Below are 18,996 nucleotides of genomic sequence, written 5' to 3' on the forward strand. Positions count from 1 at the left end.
TTATTTGTCCCAAAATAATTGCAAATAGCTTTCGTCAAAATCGTGCAGCCCCAGTTTAGGGACGTCACTATTTTCCAGATCATACACGACCTCCACAATGATTCCCCAGAGTTAAGGTAATACCACAGGTATTACTGCAAATACCAGCAGTACTGCTGTTGACACTGCCAGTGGTGGTCCTGTGGAGTAGAGCTGGATTCTGCAAAAACTGCAGGTCTGATTATTGGAGCCAATTGATCTTCTACCTCTAAATGCTGTTGGAATGCAGGAAACGAAACCTCTTATAAACCCCCACCCTACTGTGTCCCCACCGTTCCTACTTCCTCCCTCACCCCCTACTGTCTTGTCCCCCATCCCTCTTACTGTCCCTCACCTAGAGCCTGACTGTCTCTCACCCCTCCCACCTCCTGTCTCACTCCTCCACCACTTCACTTACGTGGGAGGACAGTTTTAAAGCGTTTCACTCTAACTGCCTTATTTCTGTTGGAGGCTTGGGCGATGGACTGGAGGCGTTTGTCTTTACGAAATGCCCAATAAATAGTCAGCCTCCATTCCCTCTCCTCCCTTGCAGTGAAAGCCCTGTCTGTCACTTTCAGTCTCTTCTCCCTGCGACCCTCCCAGATATTTTTCTGCCTCCATTCCCTCTCCTCCCTCTGTCTCCTTCTCTCTTCTTCCTGCAGCCTCTCCTTCCTCTTTGTTTCCTCTTGGTTGAGGATCACCTGTCTCAGTCTTGCCTGTTTTATTAAGGCACTTTTCCCCATGTCACCCCTCTGTCTAACCGATTCCTCCCTCATCTTCCTCCCTTTGTCTACGTCTTGGTCTAACCTCTCCCTCTCTAACCAGGCATCCCTCCTTTTTCTGTACCTTTCCTTGTCTCCTAGCCTCTGGTCTTCCTCCTCTGCCTTTCTTACCTTTTCTTCTTGTTCCCTCTCCAGCCTCTCAGTCTCCAACAGCTTAGCTCTGTCCCTTCTGGATCTTTCCAGCTTCCTCTGCCTCTCCTCCTCCTCCTCCTCCTCCACTATTCTCCACCACTCCTTCCCCATCGTCTCTACTTACTATCCTGTCAAATTCAAACAACTTCACATGAATCAAAATACATGATGTGACTCCACCTACACATTCAAACAGACAAACAGCTAATGAATCCACAACCAGGAGTCAATATTAACTGTCACATCAGCAACAATGAATTCACAATCCCTAACAAGTCAGCTGAACTCTCTCCTGTCCGTCTCTCTTCTCTGACCTTACGTTTGCTGCCTCCTTTTGCTGCTCAGTCCTCCTCTACTTGTCAACTCTGGAAAGATGATAATAGAATCCAACATCAAATTGACTCAGCAGTTTATAGTTTTTACCATTGCATTTATATTGAAATTCTCCATTTTATGATCCCTGTCATTTAGAAAAAGCTCTACTCAAACATGTGGTGTGTAAAACTTGGTGTGAATATTAAATGAGGCTCAGTAGAAACTATGCTATTTTCTGGTTTTTGGTGAGTCCAAGAAGCTTAAATTCACACTGTACCATCATTTATCAGCTCTGATAATAGACGGAGCCTTTAATACAGTGCCAGACCCAGGAACAGATCCATTAGAGTGACAAATACCAACCTGGAGCTGCACCAGCCTGATAAAACAGTACATGGATGAACTTGACCTCATTCACAAGTGAAATGAGACCAGCAAGTCAGTCCTCTTAATGTTGGAAAAGGACATTTTGGACAAAATAATGCCTTTGTCTGCATCACCAAGCAAAAAAAGCCTTTTTCAAACTAAAGTCACAATACTTATGCTAAGCTAATTAGCTTAGCCTAATAATTTACACGGTTTACAGTGACGAACTGTAAAACTAACAGATTCCTGTACATTTCTGTCAATTATCAATCTCACTTCATTGTGGACTGCAGTCCGGGGCAGGAAGGCGAACTGAGCCCAGCCTCGCACGGTGGACCACGAGTGGATAAGAAGCGGGTGAATCGGGTCTTACCGCGCTGAAGCTCCCCGAGGGTCGCTGAAGGCCGCCGAAACTCCCAAAAAGCTGGGAGAAGCTCGTTCAAAGATGTCCCTGCAAGTTTTAGTGGCTCCTCAGAAAGTACGAGACTCTCCGAGCAGCTGGAGGTGAAATAACCGTTGATGATCTGCTTCCGTCTCCATATATCAGCTATATCGTGATGGGCGGGGCTACGTGATGACGTCTGCTGAAGCGCCTGGTTGCGAGGTGTCACTGTTGTTTTTTAATTCTCCTCATCCTCTCAGGACTGCGCGCGCACACATACAGGACATTCAAAAATAAATGTCAGCGTGTATCAATAAATTAAGAAACAGTGTCTGATTAAAAAGGATAATTTTATCACTCTTATATAAGAAAAATACTGAGTTAACATACGCTGTTGCAATGAGTGTTTCTATGGATGGAAAATTGCGTGTGTGCGTCAGTGTTTGTTTGTGTGTGTGTGCGTCAGTGTGAGTGCGTCAGTGTTTGTGTGCGTGCATGCGCGATATGGCCTCTTAAATTATATCTCAGTATTTCAGGCAAGGCAAGGTAATTTTCTTTGTAGAGCCGTTTTTACCACCAGTTTGTCTCCAGGCTTCATGGCATCATAACAACATCCTCTGTCCTCAGACCCTCACATCGACTGAGGAGAAACTCCATAGAAAACCCTTTGAACAGGGAAAAATCAGAGAAACCTCAGGGTGAGCAACAGAGGAGGATCCCTCACCAGGAGGGACAGACGTGCAGTCGATGTTGTTACAGACAAGAAAACAGTTTACAATGCAGAATGGAGGAAACATGGAAATGTTAATAACAGTTGAAGAAGGAAGCTTCTGGAAGGGGAGGCAGGGAGAGCAAGCCAGCTTGATGGGGGACTGGATGGTAGACTGGTCAGAGTTCAGTCACCTTGGATGTGACTTTGATTTGTTGCTGCACATCCTTGTTATTGAGGTGTTTCATGTTGAACTGCGTCTTTTATGAGAATCAGGCTTTTTGCTCGCTGCGTTTTAACAAGTGATTGAAATTCAGATGACGGGGTACTTTGTTCCGGCTTTAGAGCAGTACTAAAGTCGGCCAGCAGAGGGCGCGCAGAGCTCGGAGGAGCTTCATGCCAAATTGAGGTGAAGTGGAGAAGAAATCCTCCAGCCGAGCTACGCCGACGCTAAACGCTGCCCCTCTTGATTTGTCAACTAGGTGGGCTACAATTCCTATGAAATACATAAATACGTGTTCCCGATTAAGGGATGATAGTCACAACTTATTCGCAATACTATCTTTAATGTTTGAAGTTGAAGACTTTGTCGTAATCTTTTAAATAGAGAAGTTTGCTGCATGCTAAGCTAGCAGACCTGTTGCTAGGTAACACCGGAACACGGAAATGCTCTGAGGTGTTAATATTTGTTCTGTATCAAAGCCAAAAGACACAAAAGGTTGATGTAGTTGTGTGTGTGTGTAGATGTCATTTAGTTAAGAAATATAATTTAGAGCAACAAGGAAATTCTCTCCTTTTTCGGTGTGGGTTTGCTTGGTGTTCTCTAGTTGAACGTCTGTGTCCCCCTCCCTTATCTTATTATATTGTATTTTATTTCATATTGAGACTTCGATGGGCTTAAATTATTGTTTTGTGTTTCCTGCGTCAAAAAGCTGGAATCAATCCTCCAGTGCAGTAATGGAGAGAGCGGCCTGGAAGTGGGAAGGTGGGAGTCCCTTTCCTTCAGGATGCATCCAGGTCGCCCTTCAACTTGGCCTGAACAAAGAAAAGGTTTTTGACCCCGAAACCAAGCTGTTTGATCTGCAAACAAAATTGTGAGATGATCTCAAATTCTTTTGAATTGCATTTTAAAAAAAATTAAATGTGGAAAGATTTGCTCCCAAACCTGTTTTGTTTTATAGCATAAAAAAGACACAAAAACCCTGATTTATGTGGCAGCAAATCTTTTTGACTCTCAAACAAAATCTTCAGCTGCAAGCAAAGGTTTTTATTTTGTAAACAAAACTTTTCATTTGCAAAACTAAATGCATTAATAAACCCACTTAAATCCTAAAAATAGATTTACTTTCTTTCTATCTTTATTTGACAAGGTCAGTGCATATTTATGAACAATTGACATCATGATGTCATCAAAATATGTCAGATTTAGTTTGGAGCTAATTTTACCTGAGAAAACCTTCGTAACCAGCGCCACTGTCCTCACGGTCCCACCCACAGGCTGTGCAGGATGAAGCTGCTCCAGGAAGGCCCGCAGCCAGGGCAAGCATCGTCAACTAGAATTGGGTTAACTCAGACCAACTCAGATCTTTCACTCAGATCCTTTAAGTAACCCAGGATTGGTGAGTCTGTTGTCTCTGTTCACCCTTTGGTCCTGCACTTCCTGCTGCCACGAGGCTACGTGAACAAACTGTGTCAGTAACTTTCCTCTTAACCTGTATATTCTCGTGTAGTAGATCTACCATCTATCTAGCTTTTAGCAAGTAGCCTAGCTGCCAGTATTGGCAAGTTCAGAAACACAGCTGTGTGACAGCCCGGCCAATGTGAGGCATATTGTCTGCTGTGGTAAGCCTCTCTGTCTTCCTCTCCTCCCACGTTATAATTGGCATGACCGCTGACTGGGAGCACCTGGGCCCGGTGCTCCTCTCCAGGGGAAATAATAATCATGATAATAATAATAATTATTATGATTTATATAGCGCCTTTCACGACACCCAAGGACGCTTAACAATAACACCAAAAACAACAAGACGACAAATTTAACAGGTGAAGGCCTGGGAGAACAAGTGCCTCTTCAACAAAGATTTAAAGGATTCCAGGGTTTGGGCCTCGCCCAGATGTATTGGGAGCAAATTCCACAGAGTGGGAGCATCCACACTGAAGGCCCTGCTCCCAAAGGTGCGTCTGCTTGTGCAGGGGACGGTCAGGAGACCCAGGTTGGCAGACTGCAGGTTCCATGAGGGATGGTGAACGTGAAGGAGGTGGGATAGAGACTGAGGGGCCAGTGCATGCAGAGATTTGTAGGTGAGGATGAGGAGTTTGAGGGTCATCCGGTATTTGGTGGGGAGCCAGTGGGGGTGGGGGATGTGCTGCCAGGGTTTGTTGTGGGTGAGAACCCTGGCAGCCAAGTTTTGCACATGTTGAAGCCTGTCCATAGTTTTATTGGTGATCGCATGGAGGATGGCATTCCAATCGTCCAGACGTGAGGTGATGAAGGCGTGTATGAGGGTTTCAGCAACAGAGTCAGAGTGATGGCTGGAGTCTGGAGACGTTTCTGAGGTGGAAGAAGGCAGATTTGGTGACAGATTTAATGTGTGAGTCAAATGAAAGGGTTGAATCCTGGATGACACCAAGGTTGCAGACCTACGTGGACAGAGAGGTGGAGACACCATCCACTGAGAGGACAAGATCCAAAACGTTGTTAAGCAGAGCATTAGGAGCGATGGCAATGACTTCCGTTTTCTGGCTGTTGAGTTGGAGCAGGTTGGTGGTCATCCTGGATTTAATTTCATGCAGGCAGTCTGTAAGAAATTGTAGGGGGAGCAGGGCAGATGGTGATGTGCTGAGATACAGTTGGGAATCATCAGCATGGCAGTGGGAATTTAAACCATGATGGCGGATGATCTGATCAAGTGGGAGCTTGTAGATGATGAAGAGGAGGGGGCCAAGGACAGAACCTTGTGGCACACCGTAGTCGACGGGGGCAGGGTGAGAGCTGGATCCATTAATAGTGATGAACTGTTTTCTGTTAGACAAGTAGGAGTGGAACCAGGACAGAGCAGTACCAGTGAGTCCAACATGGGTGGAAAGGCGGGTCAGAAGAATGGAGTGGGAGACTGTGTCGAAGGCAGCAGTAAGGTCCAACAGGACCAGCATGCCAGAATCCGCAGCCCTCAGGAAGTCATTTGTGATCCTTATGAGGGCTGTATCAGTGCTGTGGTGGGTCTTGTAGGCAGATTGAAATGGTTCATGCAGTTCATTGGTGGACGTGATGGTGGAGCTGGGTGGCAACTGCTCTCTTGAGTGTCTTACTGATGAAAGGGAGGTTGGAGATTGGTCGATAGTGTCCAAGGTCAGTGAGGTCCAAGCCGACCTTTGTCAGGATGGGAGTGACAGAGGCGTTTTTCAAGCTGATGGGCACCGAAGCAGACAAGAGTGATGCATTGACAATGCCCGTAATGTGAGAGTTGAGAGACGGGAGGCAGCCCTTGACCAGAGCTGTGGGCATGGGGTCAAGGGAGCAAGTGGAGGCCTTGGCCTTGGTGACCAACTGACTTATCTGAGTAATAGAAATAGAAACGGGCCAACTTGCAGCAGTTCTGGTTCTCTCTTCTACCTGGTCGCATCTCAGCGGGCAGCTGTGATTTGGGTTTGTCTTTTGTTTGGTTTCACCCACAACACCCTGCACTTCATTTTCCACACATCCACACTTACACTACTGAACTGACTGACTTCCACACTCCATTTTTGTATTGTTTAACTTCAGTCGATTACCTTGTTTAAATAAATATTTACTTTATGGCCGTCCGCCGCTTGTCTGTTCCCAGTTTTGTCATGGCCTAAGAGCTGGGTTATGACAGCTGTCACTCACAGGCTGTGTGTCATCTAGGATTGTGGTCTTGGTGATACTGACTCAAGTGACTCAAAAGACCCGTTAACCCGGATCTGTTAAGCGAGTGACCCAGAAGGACTCAAATCCATTAAAGGAACCGAATGTCCTACCTCTGTCATCAACACCATCAGAGTGTTCTCAGTAGCCAAGAACAGTCTAGGATTCGTCCAGAAAAAGCAGATATGGTAAGTCCCTTGCAAAAGAACTGTTAAGTTTATTCATGCTCCCAACAACCTAAATGTCTGATCCATTTCTTTACACAAATCTTCTAATTGTACTGTGCAAGTTAGAATCAAGTTTTTGTATTGGTATGATTGCATTTGTGTTAATTATGTACTTTTTTAGGGCTGCACGGTGGTGCAGTGGTCAGCACTGTTGCCTCACAGCAAGAAGGTTCCGGGTTCGAGTCCCGGCTCGGGCGCGGGATCTTTCTGTGTGAGTCTCCATGTTCTCCCCGTGCCTGCTTGGGTTCTCCCCGGGTACTCCGGCCTCCTCCCACCATCCAAAGACATCAATTTTGGGACTGGGCTGATTGGATTCTCTAAATTGACCGTAGGTATGAATGTGAGTGTGAATGGTTGTTCCTCTCTGTATGTTGGCCCTGCGATGGACTGGCGACCTGTCCAGGGTGAACCCCGCCTCTCACCCGTCGATGCTGGGATAGGCTCCAGCCCCCCGCAACCCTTCTGAGTAAGGAATAAGCGGAAGACGATGATGGACGATATACTTTTTTCAGTATGTCAAGTCAAGTCAAGTCAGTTGTATTTATTTAGCGCCAAATCCCAACAAAAGTTCTCTCCTGACTCTTTCCAAGTAGAGCAGGTCCAGTACCTCACTCCTTCACTGAATTTACACCAACAATTCTCCATCAGCAGCACATCCTGGAACAGCGGCGATGAAAACCTTCCTTTAACAAGCAGGAACGTCGAGCAGATCCAGGCTCAGTGGGGACGGCCTTCTACTTTGACCGCTTAGGGGAAAGAGAGCAGGAGAGCGGGGCAGAGACAAAGACAGACAATGGAGGAAGACAGATATGCAGAAGGAAAGAGAGGGACAGAGATAAAGAGAGTTATAAAGGGAAGAGACTGATGGACAGACGGGGACGTGAGCAGATGGAGCTACGGGTGGCAGCTGGAGCCTCTTCAGGTCTGCAGCCTCCTCCAGCAGCACCCAGGATCTGGGATGAGGGGAGAAGAAGAGGAGTTAGTGATACGTTTGAGTATGATTTATATATGACACATATAGGCAGTGTTGGGTGTAACGCGGTACAAAGTAACGCGTTACTGTAACGGGATTACATTCGCCAGTAACGCAGTAATGTACCGCGTTACAGTTGTAATTTGTGTAATCACATTACAGTTACTCTTAGACAAAAAAAATTACCTTACTTTAGTTACTTTAAGCTGTTCAGCTACATGCAGAGCGCGAGGACAGAAAAAAAAATCCAACATCCCTTTCATGCATGTTCACGGCTCCGCAACACTTGTCTGACCTCAGGAACGTGATTTTACGTGACCTCGTGACCGGAGCGCGATTTCATGAAGGTGGAGAAGAAATGATGGCAGAGCCGCTCAGGACGTCTTTTGACGGGTGGAGATACGCGCACTACTTCGAATTTGTTGCGCTACAGGCGAAGAATGTGACTGTAAAATGTACATTATGCCCTGGCCAGAAGCAACTATCCACTGCCTCAAACATCACCTCAAATCTGTCCAAGCACCGACATCGGCAACATGCTAACACCAAGCTAGTGGCTAAAGAAGGACGGACCCCGAGTGACGCTGAGGAAAACATGCCGACACCATCGAAGCAGACGAGGCTTGATTTTCAACAACATGTATCGACAAAAGTTGAGATACAGAGGCTTGTAGCAGCATACATCGTGGAGGAAATGCTGCCTATTTCGACTGTGGAATCGCCGAGTTTCCGTAACATCCTAAGCAGAAGACAGGTGAGGAGGCCGCTACTGAATATCTATCTATCTGTCTATCGCTATCTAAATAACTGAATTTGATTTCGAGTAATGATGCTGACAAGTGGCTCACAGCAAACTCCGAGTCCAAATCTGTTTACAGAAGTGCAACTGGGAAGTGTTCTGCCCTCTGGAATAAAACCAGCCGTTCTACTGTGGCATCTGAACTTGTTGAGAGTGTGCAAAAGAACACTCATAGTACCTACAACAACGAGATGGAACTCCCTCCATGATGCCCTGTCCCGCATCATTGACATTCCCATGTCAGAGTTGAACACTCTCTGCAGTCGACTAGAAATGAAAGCCTTCACTGAACGGGAATATCAGTTCCTTCAGGAATCCTGCACAGTCATGAAACCACTCACAGTGGCTTTGGACATATTACAAGGCGAAGATAACTGCGATTATGGCAGTCTCCTGCCAACACTGGAGATTCTGATGTCAAGGACACTGGCACTGCAAGATGGGCTCTCCCAGATGACAGCAGGCCTGCCTAATGCCATAGTACAGGTATGTATGTTTTAATAATCTTGAATTGGAAAGTCAAAAGCATTCTTTTATGAATTTGATATATGAATTTATTTTAGTGTTTTTTTTTTTACAGGGACAGCACAAATTTAAAGTAATTGCATCAGAGTTAACTAACAGCTAATTATTAAGATAATAGAATAAATAAAAAGTCTATTCATGTGGACATCACATACATATACAAAATCTACTAAGTGAATGTACACTACATGAAGCACCATAAAATGTCAATTCATAATTATTTTTAAACTTTTTGAAGTGAATCCACAGATATGTCACAATCCCTCATTTACTCACATGGCAACTACAGCTGAGTAGATGAATCTTATACTATTGCAAATTATACTGTACACGGCCAAGCTCATCAAATCTTTCCACATCGTATTTGCAGGCCATCAAGAAAGGATTTGAGCTGCTGCTGGACAGCAAAGATGCTCTCCTTGCTGCTGTCACACTACCAAGGTTTCAAATGCGGTGGCTGAAAGAAGAAGAGAGGAGAGATGCCTTCAAGACATTGCTGATCACTGAATGCCGTGCTTACCCCCACGACAAGCAGGTTGTACGTGCACCTCAGACACCCGCCTCCAGCACAAGTAAGGATGACCTTTTTGACTTTGATGAGGAGGATCCAGCCCCCTACAACCATGAAACTGAAGTCATTGACTATTTGCAGTCGGGGTCAGAGATGGAGATCCTGCACCGTTTCCCCACAATAAAGACTGAATCACTGAAGTACAACACAGCCACACCCTCTAGTGCACCGGTTGAGAGGCTCTTTAGCCTTGGCAGCCTGGTACTGACTCCCAGGAGGAGCAGGTTGTCCGACAAACGGTTTGAGAGACTCCTCCTGCTGAGGTATAACCATTTCTTTGATGAGAATGTCGAGTAGGATGAAAAAAAATTACTGTAAAGCTATAGTTCACATAATTACAAATTACACTTAATATGTAGTGTTAAGTTATTTTCCATTGAAGCCTCATTCATTGTCTGATATTGTGATGAGAGCCATTGTCTTATTTCATTTAATGATATAATTTAAACAAACTTTGTTTGCACTGGGTGGTTGGAAGGACAACTTCTTTTAAGTTATGTTGTAAAGAAATTCAGTTTGCTGATGCTCACCTCATGGAAACAAACAGACATTTAATAAGTGAATGTTATATTGTTGTAAAGAAATTCAGTTTGCTGATGCTCACCTCATGGAAACAGAATCAGACATTTACTGAGTGAATTAAGATTAGAGTGAAAGCTTTAATCCCAATTTTATTTTGAGACATTTTGCATACAGCAAGTCTTGTAGCCTTTTTTGGCAAATGTTCCTGTAAAGTGATTTTACAGCTTTGTTGCATTAAAGTGCATAAAAGAGAGATCTTGTGTATGTCCTCCTCATTAGAATACACATTTGTGCTGATCTGGGCACTGCAGTAATAAAGTTCTAACTATATGTTGTTCATTGGCAATCAAGTTAGGTGCAGCTCAGGTGATATTGCGGAGTAATCCAAAAGTAGTGTAACTAGTAATGTAACTAGTTACTTTCAGCAGCGAATAACTAAGTAAAGTAAGGGATTACTTTTTTAAAAGTAACTAGTAATGTGTAATGGATTACTTTTTTTGAGTAACTACCCCAACACTGCATATAGGAGGGTAGAGAGGGAAGAGAGGAGGAGAGAGAAGCCCAGTGCACCATGGGAGATCCCCCAGCAGCCTAAGCCTATAGCAGCATATCTAAGGGCCAGCCTAAGAAGCAAAGGAAGGTCTTAAGTCTGCTCTTAAAGGTCGAGAGGGTGTCTGTGTCCTGGACCGAAACTGGGAGACGGTTCCACAGGAGGGGAGCCTGATAGCTGAAGACTCTGGCTCCCATTCTACTGTTAGAACTCTAGGAACCAGCAGGAACCCTGCATCCTGGGAGCGAAGGGTTCTGGCTGGATAATAGGAGACTAGGAGCTCTGTCAGGGATGAAGCAGACTGACTGTTGAGGACTTTGTATGTTAGAAGGAGAATTTTGAATTCTATTCTAAATTTCACAGGGAGCCATGCAGAGAAGCCAGTCCAGGAGAGACATGGTCTCTTCTACTAGTTCTTGTCAACACACGGCAGCAGCATTCTGGACCAGCTGGAGAGTCTTTAGGGACTTATTGGTGCAGCCTGATAGGAGGGAATTGCAGTAATCCAGCCTGGAAGTGACAAAGGCATGGACTAGTGTTTCTGCATCCTTTTGAGACAGGATGTGTCTGATCTTAGCGATGTTTTGTCAATGAAAGAAAGCAGTCCTAGAAATTTGCTTAATGTGGGCATTAAAGGACAGATCCTGATCAAAGAGAACTCCTAGGTTCCTTACGGTCGTGCTAGGGGCCAAGGTAATGCCTTCCAGGGTACCTGTCTCATGAGCTAGGGTGTCTCTAAGGTGTTTTGGGCCCAGGACAATGACTTCAGTTTTATCTGAGTTTAATAGAGGGAAATTATGGGTCAACCAAGTTTTTATCTCCTTCAGACAGGCCTCCAGTTTAGTCAGCTGATTTATTTCATGAGGATGCATTGATACGTACAGCTGTGTGTCGTCTGCTTCGCAGTGGAAACTAATTAAGTGTTTCCTAATAATGTGACCGAGAGGAAGCGGATAAAGGGTGACGAGGATTGGTCCAAGCACAGATCCTTGTGGAACACCACAAGTGACTGCAGTGGTTTCCGAGGGTTTATCATTAGTTAGTACAAACTGAGCTCGACCTAGTAAATATGACCTAAACCAGTTTAGTGCAGTTCCTTTGACTAGTGCTGTTTCTGTGCTAGGATGAATCCTGAACCCTGACTGGAAATCCTCTCATGAGCTGTTGCTGTGGAGAAAGTCACAGAGCTGTTGAGCAACTGCTTTCTCCAGAAGTTTGGAGAGAAATGGAAGACTTGATATTGGTCTGTAGTTGGCCAAAACTCCTGGATCCAGGGTTGCTTTTTTGAGAAGGGGTGTAATTACTGCTACTTTAAAGGACTGTGGGACGTAACCAGATACCAGCAACACATTGATCATGTCCAAGAGAGAGAGGGGCAAACGAGGGGTAGAGAGTCCTTAAGTAGCTTGGTTGGGATGGGGTCGAGAAGACAGGTGGATGGTTTAGAGGAGGAAATGATTGAACTGAGCTCATCAAGGCTAACGGTAGAAAAACTGTCAAGTGCATGTCTGGTCCTCCAGCAGCCTCGAAGGCTTCTGAGGCTATAGGTGCCATGTTGTCAGCTGATGGCAGGAGGAGGTGAATTTTCTCTCTAATAAGGACAATTTTGTCTTTAAAGAAGTCCGTAGAATCTTTGCTGCCCAGGGAAACAGGAATGCTTGGTTCAGTAGAGCTGTGGCTCTCTGTCAGTCTGGCTACAGGACTGAAGAGGAACCTGGGGTTGTTCTTCTGCTCCTCGATGAGTGCCGAGTGGTAGGCTGCTCTCGCTATACGAAGGGCTTTCTTGTAACTTTTAAGGCTGTCTTGCCGGATTGTATGAGACTCTTCCAGTTTGGAGGAGCGCCATATTCTCTCTAACTTCTGGGTTTTTTGTTTAAGCTGTCTGGTTTCTGAATTGTACCAAGGTGCTTGTTTCCTTGGATTTATAGATTTCTTTTTAATGGGGCAATTGAGTCCAAAGTTGTTCTTAAGGTGCCTGTTGCACTCTTGATAAAATGATCAGTTTGGGAGGGACTAAGGTTGACAACAGTGTCCTCTGTAACAATGGGACAAGACACTGAATTTAGCGCCAATGGAATCGCTTCCTTAAATCCAGCTGTGGCCTGATCAGACAAACATCTGGAAACCACCGTTTTCCTGAGTGGAGTGTCGTTGATGAGTGCAAATTCAAAAGCGATTAATTGATGGTCTGATAAAAGCGTTCTGTGGAAATACAACTAGATGTTCAGCTTCAGTTCCATATGTTAGGAGGAGGTCGAGGGTGTTGTTGTGATGGTGAGTCGGTTCATGAACAGACTGATGGAAACCAAGTGAGTCTAGAAGAGAGAGAAATGCAGTACCAGACTGTGGTTATCAACATCCACATGAACATTGAAGTCACCTACAATCATGACTTGATCTGATTTGAGAACTAAACTGATAGAAACTCTGAGAATTCAGATCAGAATTCAGAGTCAGGACCAGGAGGGCGGTACACAATAGAAGATAAGAGTGGCTGTAGAGTTTTCCAGGCTGGATGAGACAAACTGAGAATCAGGCTTTCAAATGAATTGAAACTTATTTTGGGTTTGGGATTTATAACTAAACTTTTGTCAAAAATGGCTGCCACTCCACCTCCTGGGCCAGAGCCTGGAGGAAAATGAGTATTAATGTGACTGGGAGGAGTGGATTCTTTTAGACTAACATACTCATCAACAAGCAGCCAGGTTTCAGTGAGACAGAGCAGGTCAGTACAATTGTCAGATATCAGTTCATTAACCAATTCAGTTTTCAGCATCAGAGATCTGATATTTAATAGTCTGGTAGCAGGTATCATGGATACAATGTAGGATTCAGTCAGAGGATTGGGTAAGGACTCGGACCATTTTGAAGGATTGGGTAAGGACTCGGACCATTTTGAAGGATTCGGTAAGGACTCGGACCATTTTGAAGGATTGGGTAAGGACTCGGACCATTTTGAAGGATTGGGTAAGGACTCGGACCATTTTGAAGGATTCGGTAAGGACTCGGACCATTTTGAAGGATTGGGTAAGGACTCGGACCATTTTGAAGGATTGGGTAAGGACTCGGACCATTTTGAAGGATTCGGTAAGGACTCGGACCATTTTGAAGGATTCGGTAAGGAGTCGGACCATTTTGAAGGATTGGGTAAGGACTCGGACCATTTTGAAGGATTGGGTAAGGACTCGGACTATTTTGAAGGATTCGGTAAGGATTCGGACCATTTTGAAGGATTCGGTAAGGATTCGGACCATTTTGAAGGATTCGGTAAGGATTCGGAATCATTCAAATCCTAATGAATCCCAACCCTAATCCCTACAAAGACTGGGTTGCTCCTTGTACTGATCAGTACAATTACAGAGTTTTACTCAAATGGTAAACATTTGAGTTTCACCAACTACAGTGAATGTTTTTCTGGGACAACAAACCCTTCACTTGACCAAAACAAGAAAAGCTTCTGTTTGAAGCTGCTGTGTTATGTGAGCACCAAACTCAAAGCTACGAGCTCCTACGCTGTCAACTGCTATCATACCATTGAAAGACAGAACCAGATTCCATGACAACTCCTGTTGATTTTAAAAGAAATGTGTTGACACAAGAAAAATCAAGTTTTAATGAACAGATGATTGATTGTGGATATTAATCTCATTGTTGCATCATTGAGGCACGAGTGAATCTGACACTAATCCCCTTTGATTGACAATTCATGTGAAACGAGGAGTAAAATGGACCCAAATGCAACACACGAGACATTGGTGAAGGAAAATGCAAAAGAACTTTCTGAGCAACTTGGGAAAGCTTGGCTGATGCAGAAGCACGTCCACCAGGGAACGGGAGCAGGTGAGAGGGGAAGGGGCTGCAAACAAAAATCAGAGCAAGAAAGGAAAAAGGTCCAAAAAAAAAAGGTCTTCTACAAAACACAACAAAGGAAAAGTCAGCATGGATGTTACCAAAGGGGCAGACAGGAGGCAGAAACAGGAGCAGGCAGGGTCGGCAACAGGCAAAGCAAGCAGGAGAAAAGTGCTGGAGACTCTCACAAAGCAGAGAAACAATCTGACAATGAGGAGGGCAGGGGAAGCTTCATAACCTGTGGGGTGAACAGGTGTGAGTGGTAGAGGCTGATTGGGGTGAAGATTGGCTGAGAGTGGGAGAGGGATGGGCAGCACAGTGGGCCTCACAGCAAGAAGGTTCCAGGTTCGAGCTGAGCGTGGGATCTCTCTGTGTGGAGTTGGCATGTTCCTCCTGAGCCTGGGTGGGTTTCTCCAGGCACTCTGGCCTCCTCCCACATCCAAAAGCGTTGAAATTGACCGTAGGTGTGGCTGTGGAAGGGAATGGTTGTCCATCTGTATGTGTCGGCCCTGCGATGGACTGGCGACTCGCCCAAAGGCAGCTGGGATAGGCTCCAGCCCCCCTGCCAAGGGCCTCCGTTCCTCCTCCAGCCTCCAAGAGTGGCCTGTCAAACCTGGTGTTGAAGATGTGGGCGACGCCTCTGAGCTACGGAAGTCTATCTCCTGTGGTGTCACTGCAACCACAGTCAGTGCGTCAGATGTGAACACGAAGCAGTGTGACACCTGGAGGGAGCTGCTAGAAGCTACAGCGCAGGAGCTGCATGGGGGGGCAGATCAGAACAGGGACTGCACTGCTGAAGGTCACCGCAATGCAGAGACCCTCATCCTCAAGTGATCCCAGCGAGAGCTTCCCAGAAGAACTGTGGCTCCTGAAAGCAGGCAAACCTGTCTCATCCAGCAGCAGATTGCTCACCTTGTCACCTGAGGTGGATAAGGAGGAGGAGCTCATTCGTGTTGGCGGCAGACTCCGTCATGCTGAAGACCTGGAACAGACAGTGCATCCTATGGTGTTGGATCCTGGCCACACCTCTTCATCGCCCGCCGAGGAACACCAGCTGAGTTGTCGTCTGTCCTTTAGTCTGGGAGAACTGAACCTGAGGAACAACCAGCTGAGTTGTAGTCTGTCCTCTAGTCTGGGAGAACTGAACCTGAGGAACAACCAGCTGAGTTGTAGTCTGTCCTGTAGTCTGGGAGAACTGAACCTGAGGAACAACCAGCTGAGTTGTAGTCTGTCCTCTAGTCTGGGAGAACTGAACCTGAGGAACAACCAGCTGAGTTGTAGTCTGTCCTCTAGTCTGGGAGAACTGAACCTGAGGAACAACCAGCTGAGTTGTAGTCTGTCCTCTAGTCTGGGAGAACTGAACCTGAGGAACAACCAGCTGAGTTGTAGTCTGTCCTCTAGTCTGGGAGAACTGAACCTGAGGAACAAACAGCTGAGTTGTAGTCTGTCCTCTAGTCTGGGAGAACTGAACCTGAGGAACAACCAGCTGAGTTGTAGTCTGTCCTCTAGTCTGGGAGAACTGAACCTGAGGAACAACCAGCTGAGTTGTACTCTGTCCTCTAGTCTGGGAGAACTGAACCTGAGGAGCAACCAGCTGAGTTGTAGTCTGTCCTCTAGTCTGGGAGAACTGAACCTGAGGAACAACCAGCTGAGTTGTAGTCTGTCCTCTAGTCTGGGAGAACTGAACCTGAGGAACAACCAGCTGAGTTGTAGTCTGTCCTCTAGTCTGGGAGAACTGAACCTGAGGAACAACCAGCTGAGTTGTAGTCTGTCTTCTAGTCTGGGAGAACTGAACCTGAGGAACAACCAGCTGCAGGATTCATGAGTGAAGCTGCTGTCTGTTGGACTGGAGGATCCACACTGTCACCTGGAAACTCTCAGGTCAGACAACACCTCTCACTTTGTCACACCTTCACGCCGGTGACAGTCGTCGTTGGAGGTGTAATGTTTTCAAAGCAGCCTTCCTGTCGTCCATCTGTCCCGTTCTCCTCAACATCATATCTCAGGCCCTGTGTGCACCTGGTTTTATCATCCACCCTGATGTGTTCCATCACAAGTGGCTGGCTGTGCTGAGGCAGCGGTGCCGTTGGTGGACTTTTATCATGTTTGTCATTCAGAAATTGAAAAGCAGAAGAGGGAGAAATGATCATGATCCAGACCAGTTGTGTTTCTCAGCATGTTCCTAACTCATCAAATTCCCCAAGATGTTGATTGCAGCTGCAGTAACAATAATCTCTCTCAATGAGCTTCCACATGAGAATGTTTTGATCAGACGCTGCCCCTCTCTCTCTCTCAGCAGGGGGTATTTCCACTTAAACAAAGAGTATCAGCTGATGAGGCTTCAGTGTGACCCAGGACACCTTTTTCTCCCCACATTTGTGGACAGACCAGCTCTGAGTACGGTTTCAGTGCTCAGATCTCAGGATACAGTGTGTGTGTGTGTGTGTGTGTGTGTGTGTGTGTGTGTGTGTGTGGAGGTCAAAGGTCACTGTGAGAGCACAGTTTTTGGTGTGACTCAATGATTCACACTTGTGGCAAATATTCACTCAATTGTCTCATCGCATGAAATGATCACATTTTATATCCCAGGGTCAAAGGTCAACTTCCATGTGACATCATTATCCATTCATCAAGTCCATCTCAGTACCACCTTGAGGGATCAACGGTGATTTCCATTTCATCAAAATGACAATTGAAGTGTTCTGTCAAAGTCTTAAATGATCTGCACTAAGAAAATGAGGCATATATAAATAATGTCTCCGTGATTCTTGACCTTAAAATTAGAACATTTTTCATCGCTGACAGATGTGTTTTCAAATGTTTCCATTTCTTCTTCAGGCTGGTGAAGTGCAACCTCTCAGAGAGAAGCTGTTCAGTTCTGTCTTCAGTTTTCAGCTCTCAGTCCTCTCGTCTGGGAGAACTGAACCTCAGTAACAACCAGATGCAGGATTCAGGGGTGAAGCTGCTGTCTGCTGGACTGCAGGATCCACACTGTCGCCTGGAAGCTCTCAGGTCAGAATACAGCTCTTATCTGACCACGCCCCCACGCCGATGACATTCATGGTTGTTATGTGTTTTCAGGCCTTCCTTCCACCCGTCCGTCCGTCCCATTCTCCTCAACATCGTATCTCTGGAAGGCTTTGAGGGATCAACGGTGACTTCCACTTCACCAAAATGAATGTTGAAATGTTTCACTGAAGTTCTTGAAAATGTTCTCAAATATGTTTGAATGTGCAAATGAGGTATCACCTACAACTTTCCCAGCACGTATAAAAGAACGTGATTTTAGACAACGTGTGCTCAGCTTCATGTGGTGTGATCAATGAAGAAGGATTCAGAAACCTCAAGTTAATCACGTGCACTAGCAGTTATCAGAAATGTCCACCAGGAGGCAGCACAGATCTGTTTGGGAGGTTTTTCCCACAACTCAAACATTTATACTCCTCTGGCAAAGTCTTTTTCACATAAATGTCTAATAGCATGAAGAGATGACATTTTGTTTCTGACAGGTCAAAGGTCAACTTCAATGTGACATAAAGTCATGCAAAATCACCTTTCTACTCTCATGGGGAATTGTGGGTCTCTTGAAACACAATGAATTGGAAGAGAAGTTCTGGACCTGCTAAGTTTGCAAAGGCTCATGAGAGAACGTACAAAGACCTGAGTGCTGTTTAAGTGTTCAAATCTGAAGTTCAGGGTGAGTGTTCGGCCCAGATGTGGAGGCACCAGAATGAGAGTGTGTGAAGGTGACATGTTTGAAAAAGTTGACTCGTTCCTTTGGCTACGTTTTCAAATTTAAACTTCCTCCTGCCAGGTTTTCTGAACAAAACAATGGAAACAAGCACCATGGAACAATTCTGCAATTCAACAGCTGAAACAAACAACACAAAGCTGGAGAGGATATGGCTGGCCTCAAAACTGGAAGAGTGACGTGATCTGGCAAGAGAGCTTCAAAAATGACAGGAAAGCCCCACGTAAACCTGGAGCAGCCTACGACTCAGCATGAAGAGAGGACAATCAGAACAAGCCCAGGTTCCTCTTCAGCACAGTGGCCAGACTGACAGAGAGCTGCAGCTCTGCTGAGCCCAGTGTTCCTGTTTCCCTGAGCAGCAAGGACTTCATGGAAGGATTCAATGGTAAAATTCTACTGATGGACATCAAATTGATGGCCTCCTGCAGTCCTGGAGAAGCACATGAATCAGGCAGCTGTCAGGATGGCAGCGGCTCGTCAGAGGAGGATGGAAACTGTTAATTACTGAATGTTGTTGGCACGAAGAAATGCTGCTGCCTGCACTCACCACCAAGACAGTCCATCCATCCATGCATCCATCCATGCATCCATCCACCCACCCATGCATCCATCCATCCATGCATCCATCCATCTATCTAT

At 45.7% G+C, this 18,996-nt stretch overlaps 1 protein-coding gene and 1 long non-coding RNA gene across 4 annotated transcripts; both read left to right on the forward strand.

Annotated features, from left to right (window-relative positions):
• Positions 1–5,729: 5,729 nt before the first annotated feature.
• Positions 5,730–10,465, forward strand: LOC147245811 (uncharacterized). Of its 3 annotated transcripts, none has more exons than XM_086184745.1 (4): positions 5,730–6,778; positions 6,939–8,544; positions 8,669–9,075; positions 9,485–10,465. In XM_086184745.1, the coding sequence occupies exons 3-4, from the start codon at positions 8,827–8,829 to the stop codon at positions 9,980–9,982; spliced, it is 747 nt and encodes a 248-aa protein (XP_086040871.1). In that variant the 5' UTR covers positions 5,730–6,778; positions 6,939–8,544; positions 8,669–8,826; the 3' UTR covers positions 9,983–10,465. The 3 variants fall into 3 exon arrangements, with proteins under 3 accessions (XP_086040871.1, XP_086040873.1, XP_086040870.1); XM_086184747.1 differs by lacking the exon at positions 5,730–6,778 and having other exon boundaries at positions 7,722–7,739; positions 8,091–8,544; XM_086184744.1 differs by lacking the exons at positions 5,730–6,778; positions 6,939–8,544 and having other exon boundaries at positions 8,560–9,075.
• Positions 10,466–16,462: 5,997 nt separating this feature from the next.
• Positions 16,463–18,238, forward strand: LOC147245812 (uncharacterized). Its single transcript, XR_015110040.1, has 4 exons — positions 16,463–17,003; positions 17,196–17,271; positions 17,445–17,618; positions 17,688–18,238. It is a non-coding gene; the product is annotated as an uncharacterized LOC147245812 (long non-coding RNA).
• The last annotated feature ends 758 nt before the right edge of the window (positions 18,239–18,996 follow it).

This window comes from Aulostomus chinensis, chromosome 18 (genome assembly GCF_037954235.1).
Source record: "Aulostomus chinensis isolate RoL2024-O1b breed Wild chromosome 18, RoL_Achi_v1.0, whole genome shotgun sequence".
NCBI classification, from domain to species: Eukaryota; Metazoa; Chordata; class Actinopteri; order Syngnathiformes; family Aulostomidae; genus Aulostomus; species Aulostomus chinensis.